Raw genomic sequence first — 22,766 nt, forward strand, 5'->3', positions numbered from 1 at the left:
TGCACCCAATCGATTTTTCCAACTTTTATTTAAACATACATATTACATGAGTTCTTGGATTTGTTTATGTAATGCATGTTGCATGTGTTTATGTTTATTTGTTAATGTTTAATGGTATGCGCCTTGTGTATAATACTTGTACATTCTTGTATGCATGTGTGTTTATTTATAGTTAGTATAATTTAGATATATTCTGGAGCCGTTGGTTAAATTTGTAGCTCAGCAAACATAACTTAAGTGCACATTGTACATCATTATTAATATTTGTTTTTTGTTTTTTTGTTCTTGTTTCTGTTTCTCATATAAGTTACCCAAAGTTTCATAAATGTGCTGTACATAAGAGCTAGAGTATAATAATAATAAGAATTAGAAAATTCAATTTGAAACATATCCATTGAATATTTTATAGTAACAATATCTAAGACAGTTTGAATCATTAACGGTAATTAATATATATATATATATATATATTTATGTATATATATATATATATTTACTATATAGAGTATTTCATATCAAGTTCAAAATCAAAATCTTAGGTACATTTCTGCAAATATATATATATATTTATTTATATATATATTTAACTAGACATCGAATTAGTTTTTAGTTTTTGGGTTTTGTTGTTCTTTCTATAGAGAAGTATGTATTTAAAAATAGCCATTTATAATCGTTTACATATAAATATGTATAGTATATATATGTATATACGCCATATGTATATGTATATAGTACATAAAATTAACATATTTAACATTTGATTGTAATGAGGCGGATTTTCATAATATCATTCGTTACAGCATTTGTTTCTCAATTTCTCAATGTTCTTTCAATTTTAAGTTTAGTTTTTCCAAAACTCTCAAATTTTATTTAGTTTATTTAGCTCGTGTTTTGTATTTAAAACAACTACATTTGTGTTTATATATATATATATATATATTCATATTCATATGGAATTTTGTTTCAAAAAATAATTGTAAATGTAATTATAAATATAAGTGTATTATATATGATTTAAATTTTTATTAATATTTTTTAAACTCATAATTATAAATAAAATAATTTTACAATTGTAAATGTAATATATCACATTACAATAATAAATTTATTTTATTCACAATCAAAAATTCAAATAATTTATAAATAATTATAACTATGGAAAAAGTATAAATTCTAATGATTTATATAAAATTAAAATATATACAGAATATTATATTTATTTTTAAAATTGTAAATTGTAAATATATTAATATATGTTACCTAACAAAAATTTGTTAATTAAAAAAGAATATAGACTTATATTCATAACAATTTAAATTAATAAAATAATTTTTAATAATTTTGAATTATTTAAGTAATTACAATAAATAATCCATTTTTAAGTTTTTAAAGGACTTTTTAAATTTTCCTGTTAAGTTTAAATGTGAAATATTAAAAACTATATATAATTTTTAATTTTAAATAAAAAATCCTAAATTATATTAAAGCATTTCAAAAACTACCTCTTGAATAAATTAAAATGTATACTAAATATATATATTTTTTTTAATTACTCAAGCTTGCATATATTTTTAAGGATTTCTCTTAGATATAAAAACTATTTATTTTCTTTCAACTGATATTTCTTATATAAAATTAAATTTCAATTTTTTATTTATTTATTTATTTATTTTTATTTATTATTATTTTTTTTTTTTTTTTTTTTTTTTTTTTTTTTGTCTTTTACATATCTTTTATTTTTATTGTTTGTATATAAGTATTATAGGTACTTTATGTGTTATCGCTTTTTTTTTCTTTTAGTTGTGTATGTTTGTGTGTATATGTGTGTTATTGGTTCCTCTAGGACTATGGTGTGTTTCTATGATCCTTTAAATATTTCCTTCCATATGATATGATTGCGATGCAAATAAACTGTAAAATGCTTATTAAATATAAAAGATTAGGCCAATATTATTTTGTGTTTTTTTTTTTTATGCTAACTGCAACTATGTGAAAATTCGTTCGAATTGCTTTTTATAAAATAAAAACCATTCTTTATATATATACATTTATATAATATATAATCAATGTTGATTTCATAAAGTGCTCGCTAAATATATATAGACCTAAATCTCTTGATGTTGATATTATTTTTCTAAAAAAAAAAATCAAATTAAATCAAATTATTATAAAGAATTTTCGTAAGGGAAATTATATATATTTTAATTCTATTTTTATTTTGTTTTGGAATAAATTTAATAATAAGCAAAAAAGTATTGCTTAATGTATATATTCTATGAATTTCCAATATAAAATATATGCATTCATTCATTTGCTAAATATTTTGCTGGTAGTTGTTTATATGTATATGGCATATATATGTATGTATGTTTGTGTTTGCTATGTATGTATGTTTCAAGCACCAAAACCCATAATAAAGCAATGCATTTAGCAATTTATATATTGCAGGCCAATGTCCAAGATATGTTTTCGGTTATATATATCATATATATACAAGATATATATATATATTGTTCAATCTGTGCTGTTGTGTCCATGACTATGTGAGCATGTATTTATGATGGTTCTTTTTGTGGTATGCGAGGATGGTTTGTTATGTGGGAAGTCTGGAGTTCAGTTAGGTTCACTCTGGCCTTTTTTACTGTGCAAACGGATTGTGCGGATTGGCGCCGGGTATGTCCAGATTGCCGCCAGTTGTCTGGTAGGTACCATAGGGTCCGCCATTTGGATTCATTTCGTTCAGACGCGTATTGGACAGAGCGCGAGGTATTGGATTGCTGGGCACGCCATGTGGCGCCAAATGGGAAGTCTCTTCGGCCACCTGAAGGAATGGAAAGATTATTAAGGGAACATATAGATACCCATATAGATATTCACCTGATGCGGATCCTCGGTAACGGGTATATCCGATATGAAGCCCTGCTCCTTGCGATAGAAGTTGATGAAGATGAAGAGGCCGAGCACAAAGAGGCAGGCAATACCATACCAACGGAAGGTAGCAGTAGTACCGTAATAGGTGACAAACATGCCGCCAATGATGGCGCCGCAGCCGCGGCCCAAGCCATGATGGATGCCCTGGAGCACGCCCTGGGACGAGGCGCGTAGATGCTTGGGCGTATTGTGAGCAATGTAGGAGCACGAGGCGGCCCAGACGGCGGCATGGGTGATGCCCTGCATCAGCTCGAAGGGCAACACCATCCACGGATTGGTCAGATAGGAGATATAGAGAAAACGCAACACGTTGCCAATTAGGCCCAGGCAGAGCACCTTGACGTGCCCGATCTGGGTGATCAAGCGAAAGCTGAAGAAATACGCAAAAATCTCGGACACATGATTGATGACGGACGCCACACCGAACAGAGTGGGCGTGCCGCCATAGTCCTGCAGATGCCAGAACAGAAAGGTGAAGATCAGACCAATGCCGAAGCCCATGAACCAGGCGACAAACAGAAATGAGGCCGTCTTCAGATCCTTGAAATGTGTCAGCACAGTCACCCATTCGGGCAGCTCCTTGGCCGTCTGGGCGAACACCTTGGACTCGGCGCCGATATGCGGCTGCGGCTGATGGGCGGCGCCAGTGAAGCTGCTCAAGCCACCGGAGCAGGCACCCGAAGCGGCGCTGCCACTACCCACTGCCAGTGATGGTAAGTTAAGCTGGGCGGCCAGCTGATTCATGGACTCCTCCTCGGCCTTCTTGTTGGGATCCACGAATTGAGCGGCCGCCTGCTGCTGGCTCTCGTCCACCGGCTCGTACTTGAAGGTGATCTTCGAGGCGGAGATGATGGCGCACGTCATCAGCACCGAGAAGATGGAGAAGCATATGTTGTAGTTCTTCTCCTTGTTGCCGGCGCCGCACGGATGATTCGAGAACGAGGTGGAGTGATCCAGGGCAATGCCGACCAGAAACATCGAGATGCCCCAGCCCAAGGAGCCGAACATGCGCTGATGTCCGTACTTATCCGCATCCTCGCCGAGCAGCGTGATGACCGCCGAGTCGGCCAGTGTGATGGCCGGAGCACTGAAGAACTCACCAATCAGAATGACCAGCAGCAGCAGGAAGAACGCCTTCTGGATGTCCTGCAATGGGCAAGGGGCAAGGAGAAAAGAGCATAGAGAGAAGGTCAATCACTACCCACTCCCAACGAACCCACAGCTGTGCTCAGACTTACCGGCGTGCGGTAGACCATGGAGCTGAAGATGGGCGTCACATAGTCCCGATGATGCTTGTCATCATAGTTGCTCACGAAGTTGATGTGCACCGGCGAGATGCCCGCATCGATGCGCGGCAGCAGCAGCGATCTCTTGTGCCGGCTGTGCTCCGTCTCGTCGCCATGGGCATCGTCGTAGGCCAGCTCCTGCTCCAGTTCCAGCTGGCTGCTCGGATCGTACATGGCGGAGGTGTCGCGCTTGGTGCGCGTATACGTCAGCACAAAGTCGGTGGCATTGCGGCGCTCGATGCAGTTGACCGCCTCCGGGCGGATGAAGCTCAGCGGAATGGTGAAGAGCACCCAGCAGGCGAGCGAGGCGAGCAACAGCTTTTTGCCCTGGCGACAGCGATCCGCATAGGAGCCCCAGAAGGGCGCCGACAGAAACTCGACGAAGGGCCGCATGCCGACGAGGATGCCGCATTGGCCCGGATTCATGCCCATCTGCTTGAAGTAGACGCCCATCAGTGGAAAGAGCGAGCCGAAGGCCGCATAGAAGAAGAAATAGAAACTCTTCACGGGTATCAGCTCCTGCTCCGTGCCGCCAAAGAACATCTCTATGATGCCCGAAGCGCCGCGTACTTTGTGCGTTGAGTCCTTGGCCTCCGGATATCTGCAAAGCTCCAAAGGTTAAGCATTTGAGGTGGATGGAGAAGCGACATTGGCTACTCACAAACTGGGATCCACTTCACCAGTGGCCTCCACATCGACGCGCGGTCTGACGCCCTGTGGTCCATAGCCAGGCACCTGCTGCGGCTGCCCGTAGCCCATGCCCGCTCCTCCGCCCTGATCGTAGCCCCCAGTAGACTGCTGCTCGTAGCCATAGCCCATTCCCGGCTGCTGTGGCTGCCCGTAGCCGACGCTCGAGGCGGGCGCCCCAAACGGATTGGCCGCACCACCGCCACCAGCTGCATTATACGGATTCATTTATATATGTGTATACGTGTTTGTGTGTGTGTATATATAGGTATATGTTTGTCTGCTGTCTAGTCGGACTCTGTCGTCTGGTCGGACTAACTGCTTCCGTTACGTCCTGACACTTCCTGCCCTGCAGCGAGGAGCTTTTGTTTCAATAATCCTTTTGTGCGTTTCTCTGCCCTCACAACTACAGCATCATGCCTCCGATTATCCTTTCAGTAGCTGCTTAGGATAGACAATGCAAGAATTTACGTAGAATTAGTTAGATTGTTTACGGTAATGCTTGCAGGTGTGGCTAAAGTGGGGATTTACTCAGGATTGTGATTATTAAATGAGGTATTAGTTTAGATAGTAATCTACTCTCAGCATATATGTAAATATACATATATATCAAATACATATATTTATGTCTATATATTTAATTTATTTTCTTTTAGTATATATATTTTGTACTATAATTTTTAAAAATTTTATTTAATTATTTTTTTATTTAAGAGTTACCCTTGTCATCAAATTAAAAGTTCAGCTTAAATTTATTTAATTTATTTTTAATTTTAAGGTAAATATATATTTATTATATTCAATATTTATTATATTCAATGTATTTGTATGATATTATTTTCATTTACTTTCTTTAATATACATATACTAACTTATTTTTTTCTATTAAATTATATATATATTAATATATATATGTAGTTCAATCTAATACAAAATAGAACAAAAATAGAATTACATATATAATAATATTTGTTACCCAGACTTTTGAAACGGTAACTAAATTTCATTTAATTATATATAATATGATCAAATACCTTTAATTCAGAATGAAAATTTACTTTGCTAAAAATTCAGGTTTTGAAGCCTAGAACAAAAATAGACCTATCTATAAATATCAAAAGTATATATAATAATAAAATTTGTAATGCAATAAAACAAGGTTACAGAAACTCATGTAAATATATGAGCATATACAAATATGTTTAAAAAAATTATAATTTTCTAAGCAAACTTAAATATATTCTTATAATTCATCTTATTCATATTTGTTTATTACTAAACACAAATGAACAAAGTTTTACACACAAAATGTTAGAAATTTGTCCTGCATAGCTCTTGGCATAGCTTCTAGATCCTCCGATTATCAATCCACTTTACTATTGACTGCTGCTTCGTCACTCTTGCTGCAAAGTTTGTCTAAGCTGTAACAACTTGAGAATTGTAAGAATGCAGTTGTTGCATAGAGAGCAAAAGCGAGTGAAGCCAAACTTGACCTGTGTTCAGCCAATGGCAGCTGTAACCTCAACATGGAACCAAAACTGGGAACTCAGACATTCAATAATATTCATAATAGCCATATATAAATAAATATTCATTTGTTTATATATATACCTATATACAAGATTTATATTATTTTACATGCACATATAACATATTGAGTTTTCTTATACATACATACTCTATATGGATGTATTTGTTTTAGTTTTCATTATTGATTTCCATACACACATACCTATCCATACCTATCACCTGTTGCATAAATGTATTATATAGTACTCTAATATATATAAACATATGTATATGATGATATATAATATATTATATGCTAGATTAAAATCAATCATATTAAACAAATCGAGGCAATACAACAATAACAAAGCCATAAGCCAGGCTAAAAGAGTTGCTCTTTCAATTTCCAGCTGCCTTTGTTAGATTTCCTGATTATACAGATTATGCCTTTGGGCATGCATTTTTCATGTTTCCACTTTTCCATTTTCCCATTTGTCCATTTCAACTGTCGCACTTAACATTGAAAATGCACATTTCATAATAAATGACAAAGCGAATGACACAATAAAAAACTGCTTGAGCGCACAGGGCGAGGGTAGGTTGCCTAATGATTTCTGTGTGTGTGTGAGTGAGTGAGAGAGGGAGAGGCGGGCAACGGAGCCACACAGGGCACTGAGCATTGGCTTGAGTGAGTATTGCATTAGCTTTGAGCTTTAAGCGTCGCCTCGCGTCGCGTTCAACTGAGCGAATGAGTGAATTTTGTTTTTGTCACTTTTTAGCCTGGCAACTTTTTTTTTTGTTTTTTTTGCTCTTTTATCACACATACGCAGAGTTGGCACGTTCTAAATGTAGGTAAGTGGGTTTGTCTGCGAAAGGTACTGTGGCGCATATGTGTGTATGTGTATGTACATTTATGTATATGTGTGTGCGTGTGTATACATAGCCAGACACATATTCTGTGCATGTATATGGAGCAGACTTGTTGTTGTTTTATGATACATATAAGGACTTTTTCTGTATGATATTTCAAATGGTTATAAATTATTTTTCAAAATACAAAATTCATATTCCTTATTATTATTTTTATATTAATATAAATTTTCTGTATGCTATAAAAGCACATATATTTTTCCTAGGCTGCCCAGGATATCCATTTTGTTTTAGAGCTTCAATTACACAACAATTCTAAAGACAAAGCACAGTTTATAATTCACTTGGCAGTGACACTTCTTGGCTCAGCTATGTATGTATACATTGACGTATGTCTGCTGCCTCTATATACAACGTGAAGGCCAACATTAAAGATAGCACAGGAAAATCTTGGTATAGCACAATTTATGGATAGACACAAATATATTTGAACTTTTTCATTCAAACTCGATTTAAAATTGATTTAAATTTGTTTATTTTAAACTATTTTACACACCAGTATTGTTAGCACATTTATTTCAAAAATTTTCACGGTTATAGCTGAAGCAATGTGTTACGTGCGTAATCGATAAGCAAAGTTTTTCTACAGACAAATCGCGTCTTGCCTCTATACGCGCATTTGACAAATTGTTCAGCGCACACACAGTTTTCCAAGAGCCAAATAAACCAACAACAGAAACGCTCAAGAACGAAGAAAAGCGGAAAACGGAAAAGCTCGCTCAAGCGCGATTCGTGTGCTAAACCTAATGAGATTCGACAACGCTGACATACGAGGCGTCACAGCACCGGCTAAGAGCGAGTTGCAAGCAGTCCAAAGAGAGTTTCCTTCCAAAAGAGCTGAGCCCCACAGCATGAAGGACCTTTAAATTATATTTGAGAAAGATTGGCGAATAATTTAATTAATAATATTATTCTTTAGAGAAATTGAAGATAAATATATTTACTTTGTATATGTGTAATATGTAATATATTTTAAATCTATAGAGTTTCAAGCACATAAATATTTTTAATATTTATTATATGCTTATATATTGTCCCATTTCAATTTATACGTGTTTTACAAATGAAATTTATTTAAATAAAAGCCTCAAAGACAAATTAAATAAACATAAATATATTATACAAAAAAAATAAAATAAATAAATAAAACCTATCTCATTTTGTATAGCTGAAATAGATGCTGTTTGAGCCAAGCAATTGATAAGCATTTGTCTGTGTCATCAGTCAACATTTAGAAGCTACAGTATACATTCATATAAATAATGCGAATAAACCACATGAAAGTCTTTAGGCACAGCTACTATATCATCACATGGTTCCTTTTTTTTTCATTAATACATTTCTAGAAAAACCAGAAATTCCCCTCGAAAAAAATGTTTGTTTGCCAGCAACGCCAATTAAGCTGATCTTGCCTACGACGTCATTACGATGTATGCTGATAAAGACTCTTACATTAAAAGACTTGAAATACTTTTTTGTTTATTTAATAATTTAAAGTTTTATTTTAAATTACATTTTAAATTTATAATTTTGGTTTAAGCTTTCTTTAATTATATATAGCTTTCGCTCATTATTTGCTTTTCTCTTTGCATGTGTTCTCTGCTCCTGCGCATCAATTGAATTAAGTTTTTGCCAAAAATAGATTCCACTCCACTCAAATTGAGTGTAAAATTTCTCTTTGCGCTCGCTCAAACTTCTCTTCCCATTCTCTTCTTTCAGATGCTCGAAATTAACTGTTTCATCTGTGCTTAACGAAGTAACCCGACAGGCAGCCACTCAACATACATAAATCTCTGCCTGCAGACATACTCACGCACACTTACAAACATACGTCAATAGGCTTAAGCACTCATACACCCATAGACAGAGAGGGAGGGAGATTTACACACTCACACAAGGATACATTTTAACACATCAGTTTCGTTCAGATCTTTCGTTGAAGCCTTCGTTAAAATTGAAATTGCTTTGAGTGATTTACATATTAAATCAAATTGAATTTAATTGTGGTCTTAGTATATTATTTTTGGAGACGTATTTAATATACAAACACATACACATGCATGTATGCGTGTATTCCATTCAACTTTACTCTTGTTGCCTTAGAACCTACCGCACTGTGGACAGCAACAAGTGGAGGCAGGCAAGCAAAAACTTTTTTATGGCTTCGAACTACGCGCGGGGATTTTCGCAAAGACGCTGCAGCTGATAAGACAACGAGAGAAAAAGACAACGAAACAGAGACCGATGTCAGCGAGGGTGAATCACAATCAGCGCCCCAATCACCTAAGCCAACAGCCTAGGCTCACATTGTACTTCCCCATTTGGATGTAGATGGAGTATATAAGCGCCAGTTGTGGCAACATTCAATCATCAGTCAACAGCAAGAACTCAACGAAGCAACATGCACAGCAGCCGTAGCAGCAGCATTCTCATCCTGGCCATTGTGGCCATTGGTGTCTGTGTGGAGGCCATGCCACAGCGCTTCCAAACCCTTCCGTATTATCCACGACCCACACCACCGCCGCGTCCCATTCGAGTGCGTCGCCAGGTGCTGGGCGGCTCGGTGTCCTCGAATCCGGCTGGTGGCTCCGATGCACGTCTGAATCTGAGCAAAGGCATCGGCTCACCCGATCACAATGTGATTGGACAAGTCTTTGCAGCGGGCAATACACAAAAGGGACCTGTCACCACCGGAGGATCCTTGGCCTACAATAAGTAAGTGAATCCCTGAAGACACTTTTCCCCCAATTGCCTAGCTAATGTTGGATTTTTCGCCCCACACAGTCATGGCCATGGCTTCGATCTGACCAAAACCCACACGCCCGGCGTACAGGACAGCTTCACGCAGTCGGCGCATGCCAATCTATTCAACAACGGCAAACACAACCTGGACGCCAAAGTCTTTGCCTCGCAGAACAAGCTGGCCAACGGCTTTCAGTTCCAGCGCAATGGCGCTGGCCTGGACTACTCCCACATCAATGGCCACGGCGCCAGCTTGACCCACAGCAATATTCCCGGCATTGGCAAGCAATTGGGTCTGGATGCACGCGCCAATCTCTGGTCCTCACAGGATCGCAACACTCGCCTCGATCTGACCGGCAATGCCAACAAGTGGACCAGCGGCCCCTTCAGTGGCAAAACCAACTTTGGCGCCGGCTTGGGTCTAACTCACATGTTCGGTTAAATATCTATATATTTCTATATACATATGTATGTTTGAATATGCAAATTATTTATTTTCATTACGTAAGATCAAATATAATAAAAAATATGTAAATATCAAAATCAGCCTGTCTACGAATTTTCTGAGATGATTAGTAAAAATTGAAATTGCTTTTTTAGAAAACTAAACGAAAAACTATTAAAAAGTTTATTCATCATCAGATCGTAAGTTGGGCAACTTTACTTCCCAAAAGCAGAATAATTTGTGAGATTCGTTTCGTTTTTTCTATCCGTTTTATTATTATTTGAATAATTTCGCTTATTAGTTTTGGGATAATTAATTACGCTTAGAGATATTTTTATTATGGTTTACACAATATTTTTACTGCTATTACCACCAATACATGTTTTTATTTTATTATTTGTTTTTGTTTTCAGCTGTTGTTAATTGTATCGAAACATACAAAGATGTGGCTATAACAAAGTTGATGATTTTCAAAGGGATCCCCTGTGGGAATTTTTTCTCTTCGGTTGCAGAATGCATGGGAATAACCAAAAAAAATTGTCTTCTAACTTCGCCAGATAATAATTAAATGTTGATGCGCGGATGTAGGGGAAGGGGAGAGCAGATTAGGGGTCTGTATGTGCATATTCCAGTTTAGAGTACTTATGACAGCTTCTTGGCCTTTTGATACAGTGTATCGACCACCTTGCCCATGCTCTGTATGGTCTCCAGAACACGCTCATATGTCTTATCCACTGGCGTCTCCTCAAAGACGATGAGTACGCCCTCGCCCTGATCCAAAATGCCGCTAAATTTTTTGTCCAATATCATTTGTGATAGCTTCTTTTCCACCTGTGGCATGGGCAGATTAATGCTCTCAGCCACATGGGACACCTGCAAAATGTATACCAGAGGATGTATTCGTTTCATTCGAATAAATATATATAAATTTCTCCAACCTGTACGCGCGAATATGGCTCAATAATGCGACATAGATTCTGCTCCAGCATTGTGTCATATAGCGTGCCCAAATGTGCCTGTACGATGACATCCTCAGCTAGCTCCTTTTTGTAGTCCTTCAATGCCTGTTGAAAGTCGGCCAGCGAGCGCTTATGTGAGGCCTCCGCCACGGCTTTCATGGCGTCAACATCGCGGCCGGAGTAAGTTATGGCCTAAATACAAATTTGTTAATATCATTAATTACATATATTAATTAGATTTTATTATAATTACTTACCAACTTGCCGCTAACTATTTGATTGACATCGTCCGACTGTCCAAGCATAATCTTACACAACAACATGTACTTGAGAGAAGTCAGTGCCTTGACGTTGTCCACGCTGTCAAAGGCCTCAAATGCCTCATAGAAATACGAAAATGCTGTCTTAAAATCACGCTCGTCGGCTGCATGCAAAATGCCCGACTGGAGATCGAGAGCGCCCTGCACTTTCGGGGGACAATAGATTGCATTTGCCGTAGTACGCGCTGAAGTTAGAGCGGCACGGGCCTTAGGCAAGTTACTAAGTGCATGATAGGTTTTGCTCTCCAGCAGCTGCACTTCAACCAGCAGATTTTTGTCGTCCAATTTCTTGAGCTCACGCAGCAGCTGCGAGCCCAGAGCCAGGGCCTCCGTATACAGAGCCGTGTCAAAGTAGAGGGCAATGAGGCGAGCTTCCAGCGATTGGCGCAAGAAGGTGCGCTTCTCCTGCTTAGCCCACTCTATACAGTCTTTGCACAATTGAACCTGTCAGAAATGAAAAGACAAATTGGATTAGACGCTATAGGGACAAATCCGAATGGTCAACGTACCTCAATGCCAGTGCCAGCATCCATATCAAGGAACATATCGACCAGCGAACGCACCAGCTTCGCGGCCTTGGCCTTGCTGATCAGGCTCAAAAATGGACGTGTCACTTTGATCAAATCGGCCAGCTCTTTGGCCTTGCCCTCCTGTTTGTAGAGCTCGCCGAGCTGCATAATGCCCTGCTCCTTGATGCGTATGAGCTCCTCATCGTTCTCGGCCACCTCTTGTTCACGCACAATTTTATTCAGCAGGGTAATGCCCTCCTCGCGATTCACACTAGACAGCGCCTGGGCACGTTCGAAAAGTGTAGCTCCGGCCATTTTGCTACTGTTGCGGCGACGATTGCGGATTGGAAAATTGGAAGTTGAGTTTTTTTTAAACGCACACGGTTGCAAATCAAATAAATAAGTGTGTATTAACTAGTGCACTATTCAGACGCAAGTTTATTTTTGAATTAACAGCTATGGTTGAACGTATTTATTGCGTATTTGTGTGTTTTCTCACACCTTTTGTAGTATGCTGATTTCAGTTGTCGTTGTTATTAAGCGCCAGTCACGATTCGAGATGTGCGGCTAGCGATAGCCACGTGACAATAACTATCGAATAATGTTTTCTGCAACGCTACATATAGAATATGTAAAATTGGTATTTAATTGCTCCACACCATATACAATTTAAGTCCAGCCAAAAACATATATTTATAAAACAAACAAATATAATGACTTCAAAGAATAATATTTGCGGCGGCTGACAATAAACATAAGAAAATAGGTTTTAACGTAAGCATATTTATGTGGCAGCTGATAATAAATACAGCAAACTAGTTCTGGTTCGTAATTATCGATAGATATTGATATCGCAAAGAGATCGAAAATAGAAAAGTGTAGGAGTCGAATTGTTGTCTAGGACAAGTTGGACGCAATACGGGAAATTGCTAGATCTTTCTCGTAGAGACTGCACAAATAGCGCAATAATGGGTGAAGAAACCGGGAATGTGACACAAAACAAAGTACGAGCCAAAACAACGAGACCAAAGGCCGTTCACCAATGGACTGTCGGCGACGTACAGAAATGGTACGACCGACACTGCGGGGAATATACTAAATACGTTGGACTTTTTGCAGAGGTGAGTGTAAGAAAAACAACTTACCCGTGCGGTTGCTTATTCTTTTTGTTATAGTCCCGAAGCACTTGTGCCATAGTTCTCAGGTTCTAGTTCAACAAGAACAATTAGCAATTTATCAATAGCCAACGTCTATTTATTTGAATTTAAATCTTTGAAACATTTAGCCTACTAATTGCCCGATTTGAACTCTCTGCTTTTAGCATGACATTACCGGTCGAGCTCTGCTCCGCATCACAGACTCAACCCTGCAGCGAATGGGCATCACGGACAATCGAGATCGCGAGGCCATTTGGCGCGAGATTGTGAAGCAGCGGCTTAAAACGGATATTATGGAAATCCGTGATATGGAACGTCTCAATATGCACTAAATGTGGCCATATGAGGTGGCCATGGACACAAGTACTCAGGAATGTGAAATTATGATATTAGCAAAGAAAATCATAGCAAGTGATCATTCGTAGTATTAAAACTTAATGAACTAAGTATAAGGAACTATCATAATATATTATATGCTCAAATGCTAATTTCCTGTAACTTGAGAACGGCTGGACGGACTTTCATCATTTTGATGCAATAGGACTCTTATTCGTCGGGTATGGGATCATAAGCATTACAATTTGACTATCGAGGCGAATTGCCAAATATTAGAAAATACAATTGCTTCGCAATGTTGTATCGACAAGAACGTAGAGATCCAAACGGAAAGCTTAGCTAATCTCTAATCTCTGCCAACTATGTTGTAATAATCACACTTCGGAACCTAAATCAATAAAAACTTTGGAATGGAACATCTTTGTTGATAACCAATCCATCATTGATCATTTGAAGGTGAAGAAGTTCTCATTCCAAGTATTCCGGCTATTCCAGCTCATATGCCGTTAGAGTTTAAACTTCAATTTCCGATATGCAAATAAAAGATGAATTAAACAAAAATTGATCAGAGTGAATTTTAATATAAGCAACTGGGACAAATTTATCATATCCTGGTGATAGGATATCCAGGAACATTAAATGATGAAGGATCTTAATGTGGAAAATCATTGAATGTTGATTCGAAGATTCAAGATATTCGAATTTGAAATTGCACAAACTTTAGTTAACTAAATATATAAAATATTTGGAGCCGAGTGAATGTTAGTATAAAGAACTATCGTAAATATATCTTAAGTAAGGCTCTAGTTGCCAGTATTAGCTTTATATTGAATCTAATCTCTAAATAAATAAATATCCTAATTAAAATATGTATACATTATATTTAGATAGCAATAAACATTTTAGTGTATAGTTTATTTGAGTATTCTCTTGGTAACTGCGATAAAATCCAAAAAAAAAGCGGAAAGGAATTGTCGACAATTAGCAATCCTTCTCCAGCTTGGGAGTGACGAGCTGTACCTCATTAATATCCGTGCAAATATCTACGGTCTTTGATGCATTGCTGGCAGCTGTTCCAGCTGCATTACCCGATGCTGCAGACGCTGTCACCGGTGCTCCAATGACCTTTGGCAGCGAGGTGGCCAGCGCGCTGTTTGGATTGAGTATGTGGGGCATGGAGACGGTGCCATTCGACATGGGCAGGGCGGTGGTAAAGAGCAGCTTGGGCGGCTGTAAACGCTGTGCCGCCGATGCCGCCGCCGCCGCCGCTGCTGCCGGACTTGAGACTATGAACTGTGGCGACTGATGCGTCGGTCCGGGCTGCGCAACTCCTGCAGCAGCAGCCGCAGCGGCTGCAGCTGTTGCCACCGTTGGCTGCAGCAGCGTGGGCAGCATTGTGAGCAAACGCTCACCCATTGACTTCTCCCAGTCCAGGCGCTCACGCTCCAGCGACAGGCGGTTGTGTTGGATCTCGTTGGCCTCGTTTTGGGCGTTAAGCAGCTGGCGCAGCATGATTCTCATGGCTGGGTGGATAGAAGCAAATGATTAAATTAAATAATGATTGTCTCTAGGGGGAATCATCAACTGACTCACTTGTCATGTGCCGCTTGGACTGTTGCTCCTCGCGCAGCATTTCCTGGGCGCGACGTTTCTCCTCTTTTTTCTCGAATTGCTGATTTTGTTGTTGCTGTTGCTGTTGCACCTGCTGTTGCTGCTGCTGCTGTGATTGCTGCAACTGTTGCACCTGCTGCTGCTGCTGCTGTTGTGTCTGCTGGAGCTGCTGTTGCGTCAGGTATTCCGTTTGCTGCTGATGCAGCTTCTGCTGCTGTGTTTGCTGCGGCAGCGCTGCCGTGGTAATCCCGGCCGCCGTCGGCTTGCCCACAGCTGCCACAGCCTTGGCCGCCGCCGCCTGCTCCGCATTGACCAGCACAAACTTGACGCCGCCGGGGCCCGTGACCAGACCGGAGCTGGGCGTCGCCTGCACGGGCGTGGGCGCCGAGCCGCTGATCATCAGACGTGCGCCTTGATTAATGGCGCTCTGCAGCAGCTGCAGCTGGGTCCCGGTAGCTGCGCTCACCGCTTTGCCCGCTGCTGTCGCATTGGACGCCTGCTTGGGCTGCATGAGGAAATTCGTGGGCACCAGCGAGATCTTGCCCGGAGTGAGTTTGCCGCTGGACGCACTGCTGCTGGCCGTTGTGCTGGTCAGCTGAGAGACGCTGGTGCTGATGCTATTGGCCGGTATGATGACATTGGCGCCGCTGTACGGCAGCAGATTCGTGTTCTTCGGCAGCTGCAGCATGTCCGTGAGCGTGGGCATCACAGGACGCGTGGGCGTCACTACATTGCCTGTGCTGGCTATTTTGGGTGATGCGGGAACAGGCTCCTCGACGGCATCCACATCGATGGGCTCCTCCTTCGGCAGCGGCAACAGCATGCAATCATCATCCTCCTCGGGATCTGGGGCAACTGCGGCAGCTGCGGCAGGAATTGCTGTTGTTGTTGCTGCTGCTGTGCTCAGCTCAGGCGCTGGAGTTGACTCCGGCTGACAGACTGGCTCAGTCTTAATGCGAGTCTCTAGTGTAGCTGCCTCGTCATCCTCCACATCCTTCTCAGAGGTGAGCTTTCGCCGCTTGGGCGAGACGTCGCCTGGGTCCACTTCCACTTGGACGTCGCCTTCGTTGTCATCCGGCTTGGACTTGCTGACGTTGGTGCCATTGGGCACCAGCGAGGAGAGCAGAATGTCGTCCTCCTCGTTTTCACTCTCCGACAGCTCCTCACCGTTCTCCTGGCGGCGTTTCCGACGCTCCGCATGCTCTTCCAATGCCTGCTCTAATTGGTATTTAAGTGACGGTGCCGGCACCTCGTTGGGACGCACACTGAATATGGGACGCGTCATGATGGCATCCATCTCAGCGAAATGCTTCCAACTGGGCTCCGTGTCGCCGGACATGCCGTACTCCTTGTCCTTCTTCAGGCGATTGTAGAAGCACTTGAGATTCTTGATGCGCGTCGTGATCTCCTCCGGCGACCGATGATAGCCATATTCCTGCATCTTGGCCGCCAGCTGACAGATGACCGCATGCTTCTTGTGCGTTGTTATCAGAGTGCGCTGCAGCTTCGGATCGCCCCACAGCTGGATGAGCAGCTTCGTCTCGTCCGTATCGAAATTGGGATTACGTCCGACGAAATTGTGCTTCTTGCTGAGATTCTGATTGGCATTCGAGTTGCTGCCGCTGGCTCCACTGCTGGCATTGCCATTGCCATTGCTATTGCTGCTGTTGTTGTTGGCGACGCTGCTGCCGCCAACAGCGCCGCGCTGACTGCTGATGGCCGCAAAGGAGCCAGAGGATGGGGATGCCGTTGCGGCTGCTGCCTCCGCCGAGCGTCGCTTCTTTATCCGTGCACTCGACTTAACGCTCATGGCAAAAACTGTGAATACGAATACGAATACGAATTTACTGCAATTATTTCTTGGCTGAGAAGGAAATCAATTTAAATCACTTACCTCTAAAATGACTTATGTTTTGTATGCAAAAATCAATAAACGAGCACGTTGCGTTTGCAATTAAACCATTTGAGGTGCTTTCATACAGTCCTGCAACAACAACAACAACAATAACAAAAGAGAACTTTACGCTACGTCCGACAGTCGGCAAGTGAAAGGCAAAGCAATGGAAGCAACGCTACAGCGCAACTCCCGGGCAACAACAACCCCTAAAGCAGGTAAGCGTGCCGCGGTGACAAACAGCTCGGCTGCCTACCAAACCCACTGACCCAACCCCCAAAGCGAACACAGCTAAGCCAAGTGCACCACCACCAGCAGCAGCAGAGCTGCAGAGGAAAAGCAACCAAGCCAGCAGCAGCAGCAGCCGCAGCAACAACAACAATATAAACGCCCAACTACGTAGAACATGCGCGTTAGCTCATTTTACTATTCTCTCTCTCACTCTCTCTGGCTCAGCCACGTTTGGTTGTCGCCTTCTCTATCACACCCACGCAATTGGTCGTGTGTGGGACGGCGAGGACGAAGTTTGTCTTGCGCAGTGGCAATTCTTATAGCGACTTAGGGTATTGATTTATAACCAGAGATGGTTCAAATTACACTAAATGACTATTGGACAAATAACTGAACTATTTAAGCAGAAAAAATAAATAAGTATCGTTATCTCACTGGAAAACTGAATACTCAGTGCAACTCGTACAAGAATTTTGGCAAATTAGTTGAAATGTCTGGGTAACAGGACATTGACACGAGATCTGCGCATAACACTTTGCAGGACATGCGCAGTTATGTCTTCATGTGTTGAGTAGGTCAGAGAGTGAGAGAGAGGGGGAAGGAGAAAGGCAGAGAGAGTGTGTGTGTGCGAGAGCAGTAGAGCCTGAGCGTGCGTATAACGGTGTTGTTGGGGTGCAGCAACGAAGCAGCAGACTTTATGTTCAATGTTTATAACACTAGTCCAAAAACGAGTGAAAATAAAATTACTTAAGCTACACTTTCTATTCGATAAACATAAAATTAGTAATTTCACTCACCAGAAACACTGACTTTTAATGTTAAAAGCAAAACTTTTACTCATGCGGCCGCCCCGCACTCAGATTAAACAATTTGAATATACAATTAACGGCACTGCCAGCTTTAATTTATTCAAGTGCTTTTAGCTAGAGTTGCCATCTGCCACACTTAAACGCTGACGTTTCGATGCGAATGCCAAACTGTCTGCTTCTTAGTGTTTGCAAACAGCTGTTAGGCATTTGCTTTTGTTGCCCAGCACAAGTTGAGTTTTGCAACAGAATAAAATGGTTGTCACGAAGGATCAGGAGGAATTCATTTGCCGTAAGCATGAGCACACACTTAAGCTGCGTAACGAATACTTGAAGCAGAGCTCCAATCCTTTCCGTCATGCCACTGGAGAGGGCGGCACTGTGGTAAGTGCCAAATAATGGTTATGTCATCACATGCCAGCATTTTGGAATGCTCAATAATAAATATTTACTTGATTGCAGTTCGATGCTGGCCTAGCCCGTTTCCAGGCCATGCGCGTCTCACACATTGAGCATTTTCGTCCCACTGGACATGCGTTCCGCACGGGCCTCTTCGCCGTCGTGCTGCCCATTGCGATATACGCCTGGATGCTGAAGAGCGAGCGCGATGGCCGTGAACAGAAATATCGCACCGGCCAGGTGGCCTACAAAGATCGCAGGTTCAAGTTTATTTAAGGCTCTACTCAACTCTCAGGCAATATATCTTGCGGAATCAAATTAATGAAAAATTGTAAAAATATACATTTATCAGTTGGGTATTTGTAATTAGAAGTTATTTTTATTAATAATTTAAGCATATTTCTATTTTTCCTCCATTTGCTTGTCGCGCGCTATGACAAAGTCCTCAAACTTGACCATGTACGTCGTGCCCTTATGCCAGTGTGCCGTTACTTTGCAGGGCTGAAAGATTTGTAAATATGTTTTATATGAATCCAAATTAAGCTTAAATGGCCACTTACAAATCCGCAATGTGTTAATACCGCTTCGACAATGCCAGCCGTAAAGTTGGCGCAATTCAGTGAGCTTTTGTCTTTGGGCACACTGATGAATGTGTTTACCAGTGGTTCCTTTTCAATGATGTAGTAGGTTCGCTCATCGTCGTTGGCATGCTCCAATTTCTCGGCCTCCTTGCCGAACAAGTTCTTCCACACGGTTGTCTTCACAAAGAGCAACATTTGTGTTAGCTTCGTCTCACGCTTGGAGCTGCGTTCGCGCACAAAGTACAAATCAATGATGCGTGTGCCCACATCCTGACCCAAATCGTGTAATCTAAAAGATGTATTATTTTCAATTCCCTCAATCGTCAAGCAAATATGAAATTACCTTGTCTGCAATTCGGGAACTGTGAAAACTCGACTCTGGGAGTATTGAACAATTTCACTGAAGAGCAAAGCCACAATGCTGTGTGAAACCTCGGATTTGCCCTTGGATAGTGGTCGATCCAGTATATTGCTGCGCGGACGCATTGTCGAAATTTTAAGCGCTTCAAGCTTTTCCATTTTATTTATTAGAGCAACGTAAACAACACCTCGAAAAAACACAAATTCGTCAACAAAACAGCTGTTGCCTAGGCTGCCAGACTTCTTTCTTTTTAATGCAATAAAGTATCGTTGCCGGACTATTTTCTTTTTTGAGCATAAAAACGTATAACTGCGAATGTCAAATTTGATTTTCTATTGGCTGGTGGCATTTGAATTTACCGTTATTGCATACAGCCACACTTTCTCGGATTCTTTACATCCAACATATCCACTTTGGTCCAATAATCAATTGACTGCTGCTGCAACGCGGCTAAATAGGATTCGAACTGTGTAAAAGTGATGTCGCGCGTATGCGGACAGCAAATGTGATGATAATAAGGACACGCATCATCCACGATCCAACGGCGCGACTGTTGTAAATTCTTTGTGATACAATCGTAATCTAAAATAAATCCCTCCTGTTTTTCTTCGTACATTTTGGAAGTAATCTGTGCAATGGACTGATTGATGAGCGAATCAACAGTCGGTAAACTGAGCAGCTCCTTGAGCAGACTGTGCGTCTCCACCCGCCGTACGCACAGCAAATACCAAAGTGGCATGCTACTGAAGCGAATACAATCAATCAGGCTCTGCACGTTCGCTTTTCTCCTTTCCCAGTCGTGTCCCAGCCAGCGTACAGCAATGAAAAGTATCTACAGAGTTAATAAAATGTTACAATATAAATAGAAAAAAGAGAAAATTAGGCGACCTCAATTTCACTATTTACGCAGATCTCATCTGAGGACAGAAGATAGACAAGATGCTTATGCGGCAAATCTAAGAAATCGCTCGTTGCCACAAAGGTGAGAAGAAACTTTTGTATGCGCGTCAGCATCAGATTGCGCACAACATCCAAGGCCACATTGTTTCTCGATTCGACGTACATGACACAGGCGGAGGCCTCATTGAAGCAGTTCTTATCATCGAAATACTTCCAGCAATGCAACAGCAACTCCTTCACTCTCAAATAAGTGGCTGCCACAAATACGGTGACAATGTCTTTGCGCTCCAGGATCGGCTCATCACTGAGCATCCATTTGTAGACGAGCATAAATGCCTTTTGGGACACCTTCGACTCTGGCAGCGTCACAACGAACGGAATCGGATTGAGCTCCATGAAATACTTGGAGTAGGCCTGCAGCACAAGCAAGTGGCAATTGAAATACATTTTATTGATCTCAATCTTGACGGTTGTCTTCAAATGATTCTCCACCATATAGCGTAATACGGTCTTTAAGCACACTTTTGATGGCTGCTCGATGGTCAGCCAGTCGCGCACATCTTCGAAATTGTGCCCAAACTCAAATAAGGAACGACTCTTGGCAATATCTGCCGCTTGACGTTTGAAAACACGTGCGAGCTCCAAATCTTCAGCTTTTGAGACCAACCTTGTTACCGAGCCTAATTCGTCTTCGGATGAGCTTCCCGGACTGTACCTGGGGCTTATTGTTTTCATATTTTATTAATATGCATTAATATCGTGCAAGATTAGGAAAGCGTCTCTTGCCAATTATTTTTCCCATTACGTTGTATGGCTATTGATGAAACTTACTTGACAAAGTGCACGCTGCACGTGAGCTCGCCACCGGCTGGTTTTGTTTTAGTCTGGCCTAATTCTTTATGTTTTTTCATTACTTCGTCCATTGCGCCAAATAAGTTTATCGCGTTTTGCAAAATTGGACCATAAAAATCCTCAAAAAAGATTATTGTTAAATTTATTTGTATATTTGTGTGTTGTAGCACTAAACTTCGGCGCGTCTACCAGTCTGGTTTAAAATACATAAATATTTGAATTCAATTGTTTAAAACTAACGAAACGTCAAGATTACTAAATAAAACAAGTAAGAAAGCTCTAGTCGAGACTGCTCGACTACGAGATCCCCTGAACCCTTGGAGTGCTAGCTATTTCAATAATTTTTCGCGTCTCTCAGCTTACACAAGAAACACACACACATACACAAACACATACACACACAAGCACCCACGCATAAACACGCACGGGCTGCAGTGTGCGCTTACTATGAGAACTTAATTGTTTAATAACTTTTTCAGATTATGATTATAACATGAATATGCATGTAATTGCCAAAGCACAAGTCTCTAGTATTTGAAATACGCGTTTTACAAAAGTGAGGGTGAGGGGGTGAATTTAGAGGTGGGGGGTAAATTTTAACAAAAACCGAAATTGTATAAATTGCATATAAGCATATATAAAAAATTTGGAGACTCTAGCAATAAAGGTGTAGAAGATATAATTTTATAACTGGTTTTCGATAAGGTTTTTTATCGATAAAAAAAGATCGGGATGAGTTATTGAATTTTAATGATAAACTCGATATCCGCGCTGTAATTACGAACATTTTACAAAAAATTTGAAGTCTCTAGCTCTTATATCTTCGGAAATCGACGCGTTCAAACATACGGACAGACGGACAGACGGACAGACGGACAGACGGACAGACAGACAGACGGACAGGGCCAAATCAACTCAGCTCGTCACCCTGATCAAGAATATATATACTTTGTGGGGTCTGCCACGCCTCCTTCTGCCTGTTACATACATTTCAACAAAACCATTATACCCTGATTTCCCATTTTCAATGGGTTCAGGGTATAAAAACTTAAACGAATAACAAATTATATACAGAAAAAAAAAAGTAATTTGCATCGGCCGGGAATCGAACCCGGGCCGCCCGCGTGGCAGGCGAGCATTCTACCACTGAACCACCGATGCCTGTGTCTGCGGAGTAAACAAGCTACTATTTAAGAAAAAGTCTTGGTTATACGCAGATTATGTTTCTTCCACATTAAATATGCGATATGCCAGCTACGAAACATAAATGCATACATTTACATACACATTCATGTCTTTCCTGGCATAGTTCATGTCGTT

General features: G+C 40.9%; 8 protein-coding genes and 1 non-coding gene across 14 annotated transcripts; 3 read left to right on the top strand and 6 right to left on the bottom strand.

Annotated features, from left to right (window-relative positions):
- Nucleotides 1-9: 9 nt before the first annotated feature.
- On the bottom strand, nt 10-8,017 carry jef (major facilitator superfamily domain-containing protein 6 jef). Of its 2 annotated transcripts, none has more exons than XM_089471213.1 (5): nt 7,840-8,017; nt 4,879-5,348; nt 4,170-4,818; nt 2,878-4,077; nt 10-2,821 (listed from the first exon to the last, which is right to left on the bottom strand). In XM_089471213.1, the coding sequence occupies exons 2-5, from the start codon at nt 5,130-5,132 to the stop codon at nt 2,639-2,641; spliced, it is 2,286 nt and encodes a 761-aa protein (XP_089327339.1). In that variant the 5' UTR covers nt 5,133-5,348; nt 7,840-8,017; the 3' UTR covers nt 10-2,638. The 2 variants fall into 2 exon arrangements, with proteins under 2 accessions (XP_089327339.1, XP_017866858.1); XM_018011369.2 differs by having other exon boundaries at nt 4,879-5,345; nt 7,840-8,016.
- Nucleotides 8,018-9,688: 1,671 nt separating this feature from the next.
- Nucleotides 9,689-10,628, top strand: LOC108616289 (attacin-B-like). The gene is made up of 2 exons (XM_018011380.2): nt 9,689-10,058; nt 10,128-10,628. Exons 1-2 carry the CDS (start codon nt 9,745-9,747, stop codon nt 10,525-10,527), a joined length of 714 nt encoding a protein of 237 aa, XP_017866869.1. The 5' UTR covers nt 9,689-9,744; the 3' UTR covers nt 10,528-10,628.
- A 152-nt stretch (nt 10,629-10,780) lies between these two features.
- Nucleotides 10,781-13,613, bottom strand: Rpn6 (regulatory particle non-ATPase 6). Of its 2 annotated transcripts, none has more exons than XM_089471566.1 (5): nt 13,464-13,613; nt 12,319-12,640; nt 11,747-12,253; nt 11,469-11,681; nt 10,781-11,403 (listed from the first exon to the last, which is right to left on the bottom strand). In XM_089471566.1, exons 1-5 carry the CDS (start codon nt 13,511-13,513, stop codon nt 11,173-11,175), a joined length of 1,323 nt encoding a protein of 440 aa, XP_089327692.1. In that variant the 5' UTR covers nt 13,514-13,613; the 3' UTR covers nt 10,781-11,172. The 2 variants fall into 2 exon arrangements, with proteins under 2 accessions (XP_089327692.1, XP_017866868.1); XM_018011379.2 differs by lacking the exon at nt 13,464-13,613 and adding an exon at nt 12,820-12,969.
- Nucleotides 13,157-14,723, top strand: ave (sterile alpha motif domain-containing protein aveugle). Its single transcript, XM_018011383.2, has 2 exons — nt 13,157-13,439; nt 13,640-14,723. The coding sequence occupies exons 1-2, from the start codon at nt 13,287-13,289 to the stop codon at nt 13,805-13,807; spliced, it is 321 nt and encodes a 106-aa protein (XP_017866872.1). The 5' UTR covers nt 13,157-13,286; the 3' UTR covers nt 13,808-14,723.
- Nucleotides 14,673-18,481, bottom strand: LOC108616279 (uncharacterized). 2 transcript variants are annotated; one of them, XM_089471564.1, is made up of 4 exons: nt 18,345-18,481; nt 17,317-17,406; nt 15,405-17,240; nt 14,673-15,334 (listed from the first exon to the last, which is right to left on the bottom strand). In XM_089471564.1, exons 3-4 carry the CDS (start codon nt 17,230-17,232, stop codon nt 14,793-14,795), a joined length of 2,370 nt encoding a protein of 789 aa, XP_089327690.1. In that variant the 5' UTR covers nt 17,233-17,240; nt 17,317-17,406; nt 18,345-18,481; the 3' UTR covers nt 14,673-14,792. The 2 variants fall into 2 exon arrangements, with proteins under 2 accessions (XP_089327690.1, XP_017866857.1); XM_018011368.2 differs by lacking the exon at nt 18,345-18,481 and having other exon boundaries at nt 17,317-17,678.
- A 120-nt stretch (nt 18,482-18,601) lies between these two features.
- On the top strand, nt 18,602-19,118 carry ND-B15 (NADH dehydrogenase (ubiquinone) B15 subunit). Its single transcript, XM_018011382.2, has 2 exons — nt 18,602-18,737; nt 18,816-19,118. The coding sequence occupies exons 1-2, from the start codon at nt 18,609-18,611 to the stop codon at nt 19,026-19,028; spliced, it is 342 nt and encodes a 113-aa protein (XP_017866871.1). The 5' UTR covers nt 18,602-18,608; the 3' UTR covers nt 19,029-19,118.
- Trs31 (trafficking protein particle complex subunit 31) lies at nt 19,105-19,852 on the bottom strand. Its single transcript, XM_018011381.2, has 3 exons — nt 19,677-19,852; nt 19,313-19,622; nt 19,105-19,253 (listed from the first exon to the last, which is right to left on the bottom strand). Exons 1-3 carry the CDS (start codon nt 19,850-19,852, stop codon nt 19,155-19,157), a joined length of 585 nt encoding a protein of 194 aa, XP_017866870.1. The 3' UTR covers nt 19,105-19,154.
- On the bottom strand, nt 19,838-21,720 carry LOC108616286 (kelch-like protein 6). Of its 3 annotated transcripts, none has more exons than XM_089471568.1 (4): nt 21,426-21,719; nt 20,583-21,315; nt 20,054-20,526; nt 19,838-19,978 (listed from the first exon to the last, which is right to left on the bottom strand). In XM_089471568.1, the coding sequence occupies exons 1-3, from the start codon at nt 21,515-21,517 to the stop codon at nt 20,056-20,058; spliced, it is 1,296 nt and encodes a 431-aa protein (XP_089327694.1). In that variant the 5' UTR covers nt 21,518-21,719; the 3' UTR covers nt 19,838-19,978; nt 20,054-20,055. The 3 variants fall into 3 exon arrangements, with proteins under 3 accessions (XP_089327694.1, XP_089327693.1, XP_089327695.1); XM_089471567.1 differs by having other exon boundaries at nt 19,838-20,003; XM_089471569.1 differs by having other exon boundaries at nt 19,838-20,526; nt 20,601-21,315; nt 21,426-21,720.
- An 816-nt stretch (nt 21,721-22,536) lies between these two features.
- On the bottom strand, nt 22,537-22,607 carry TRNAG-GCC (transfer RNA glycine (anticodon GCC)). Its single transcript has one exon. It is a non-coding gene; the product is annotated as a tRNA-Gly (tRNA).
- Nucleotides 22,608-22,766: the final 159 nt, after the last annotated feature.

Source organism: Drosophila arizonae, chromosome 5, assembly GCF_054131065.1.
Source record: "Drosophila arizonae isolate 15081-1271.41 chromosome 5, UAZ_ARI_1.0, whole genome shotgun sequence".
NCBI lineage: Eukaryota > Metazoa > Arthropoda > Insecta > Diptera > Drosophilidae > Drosophila > Drosophila arizonae.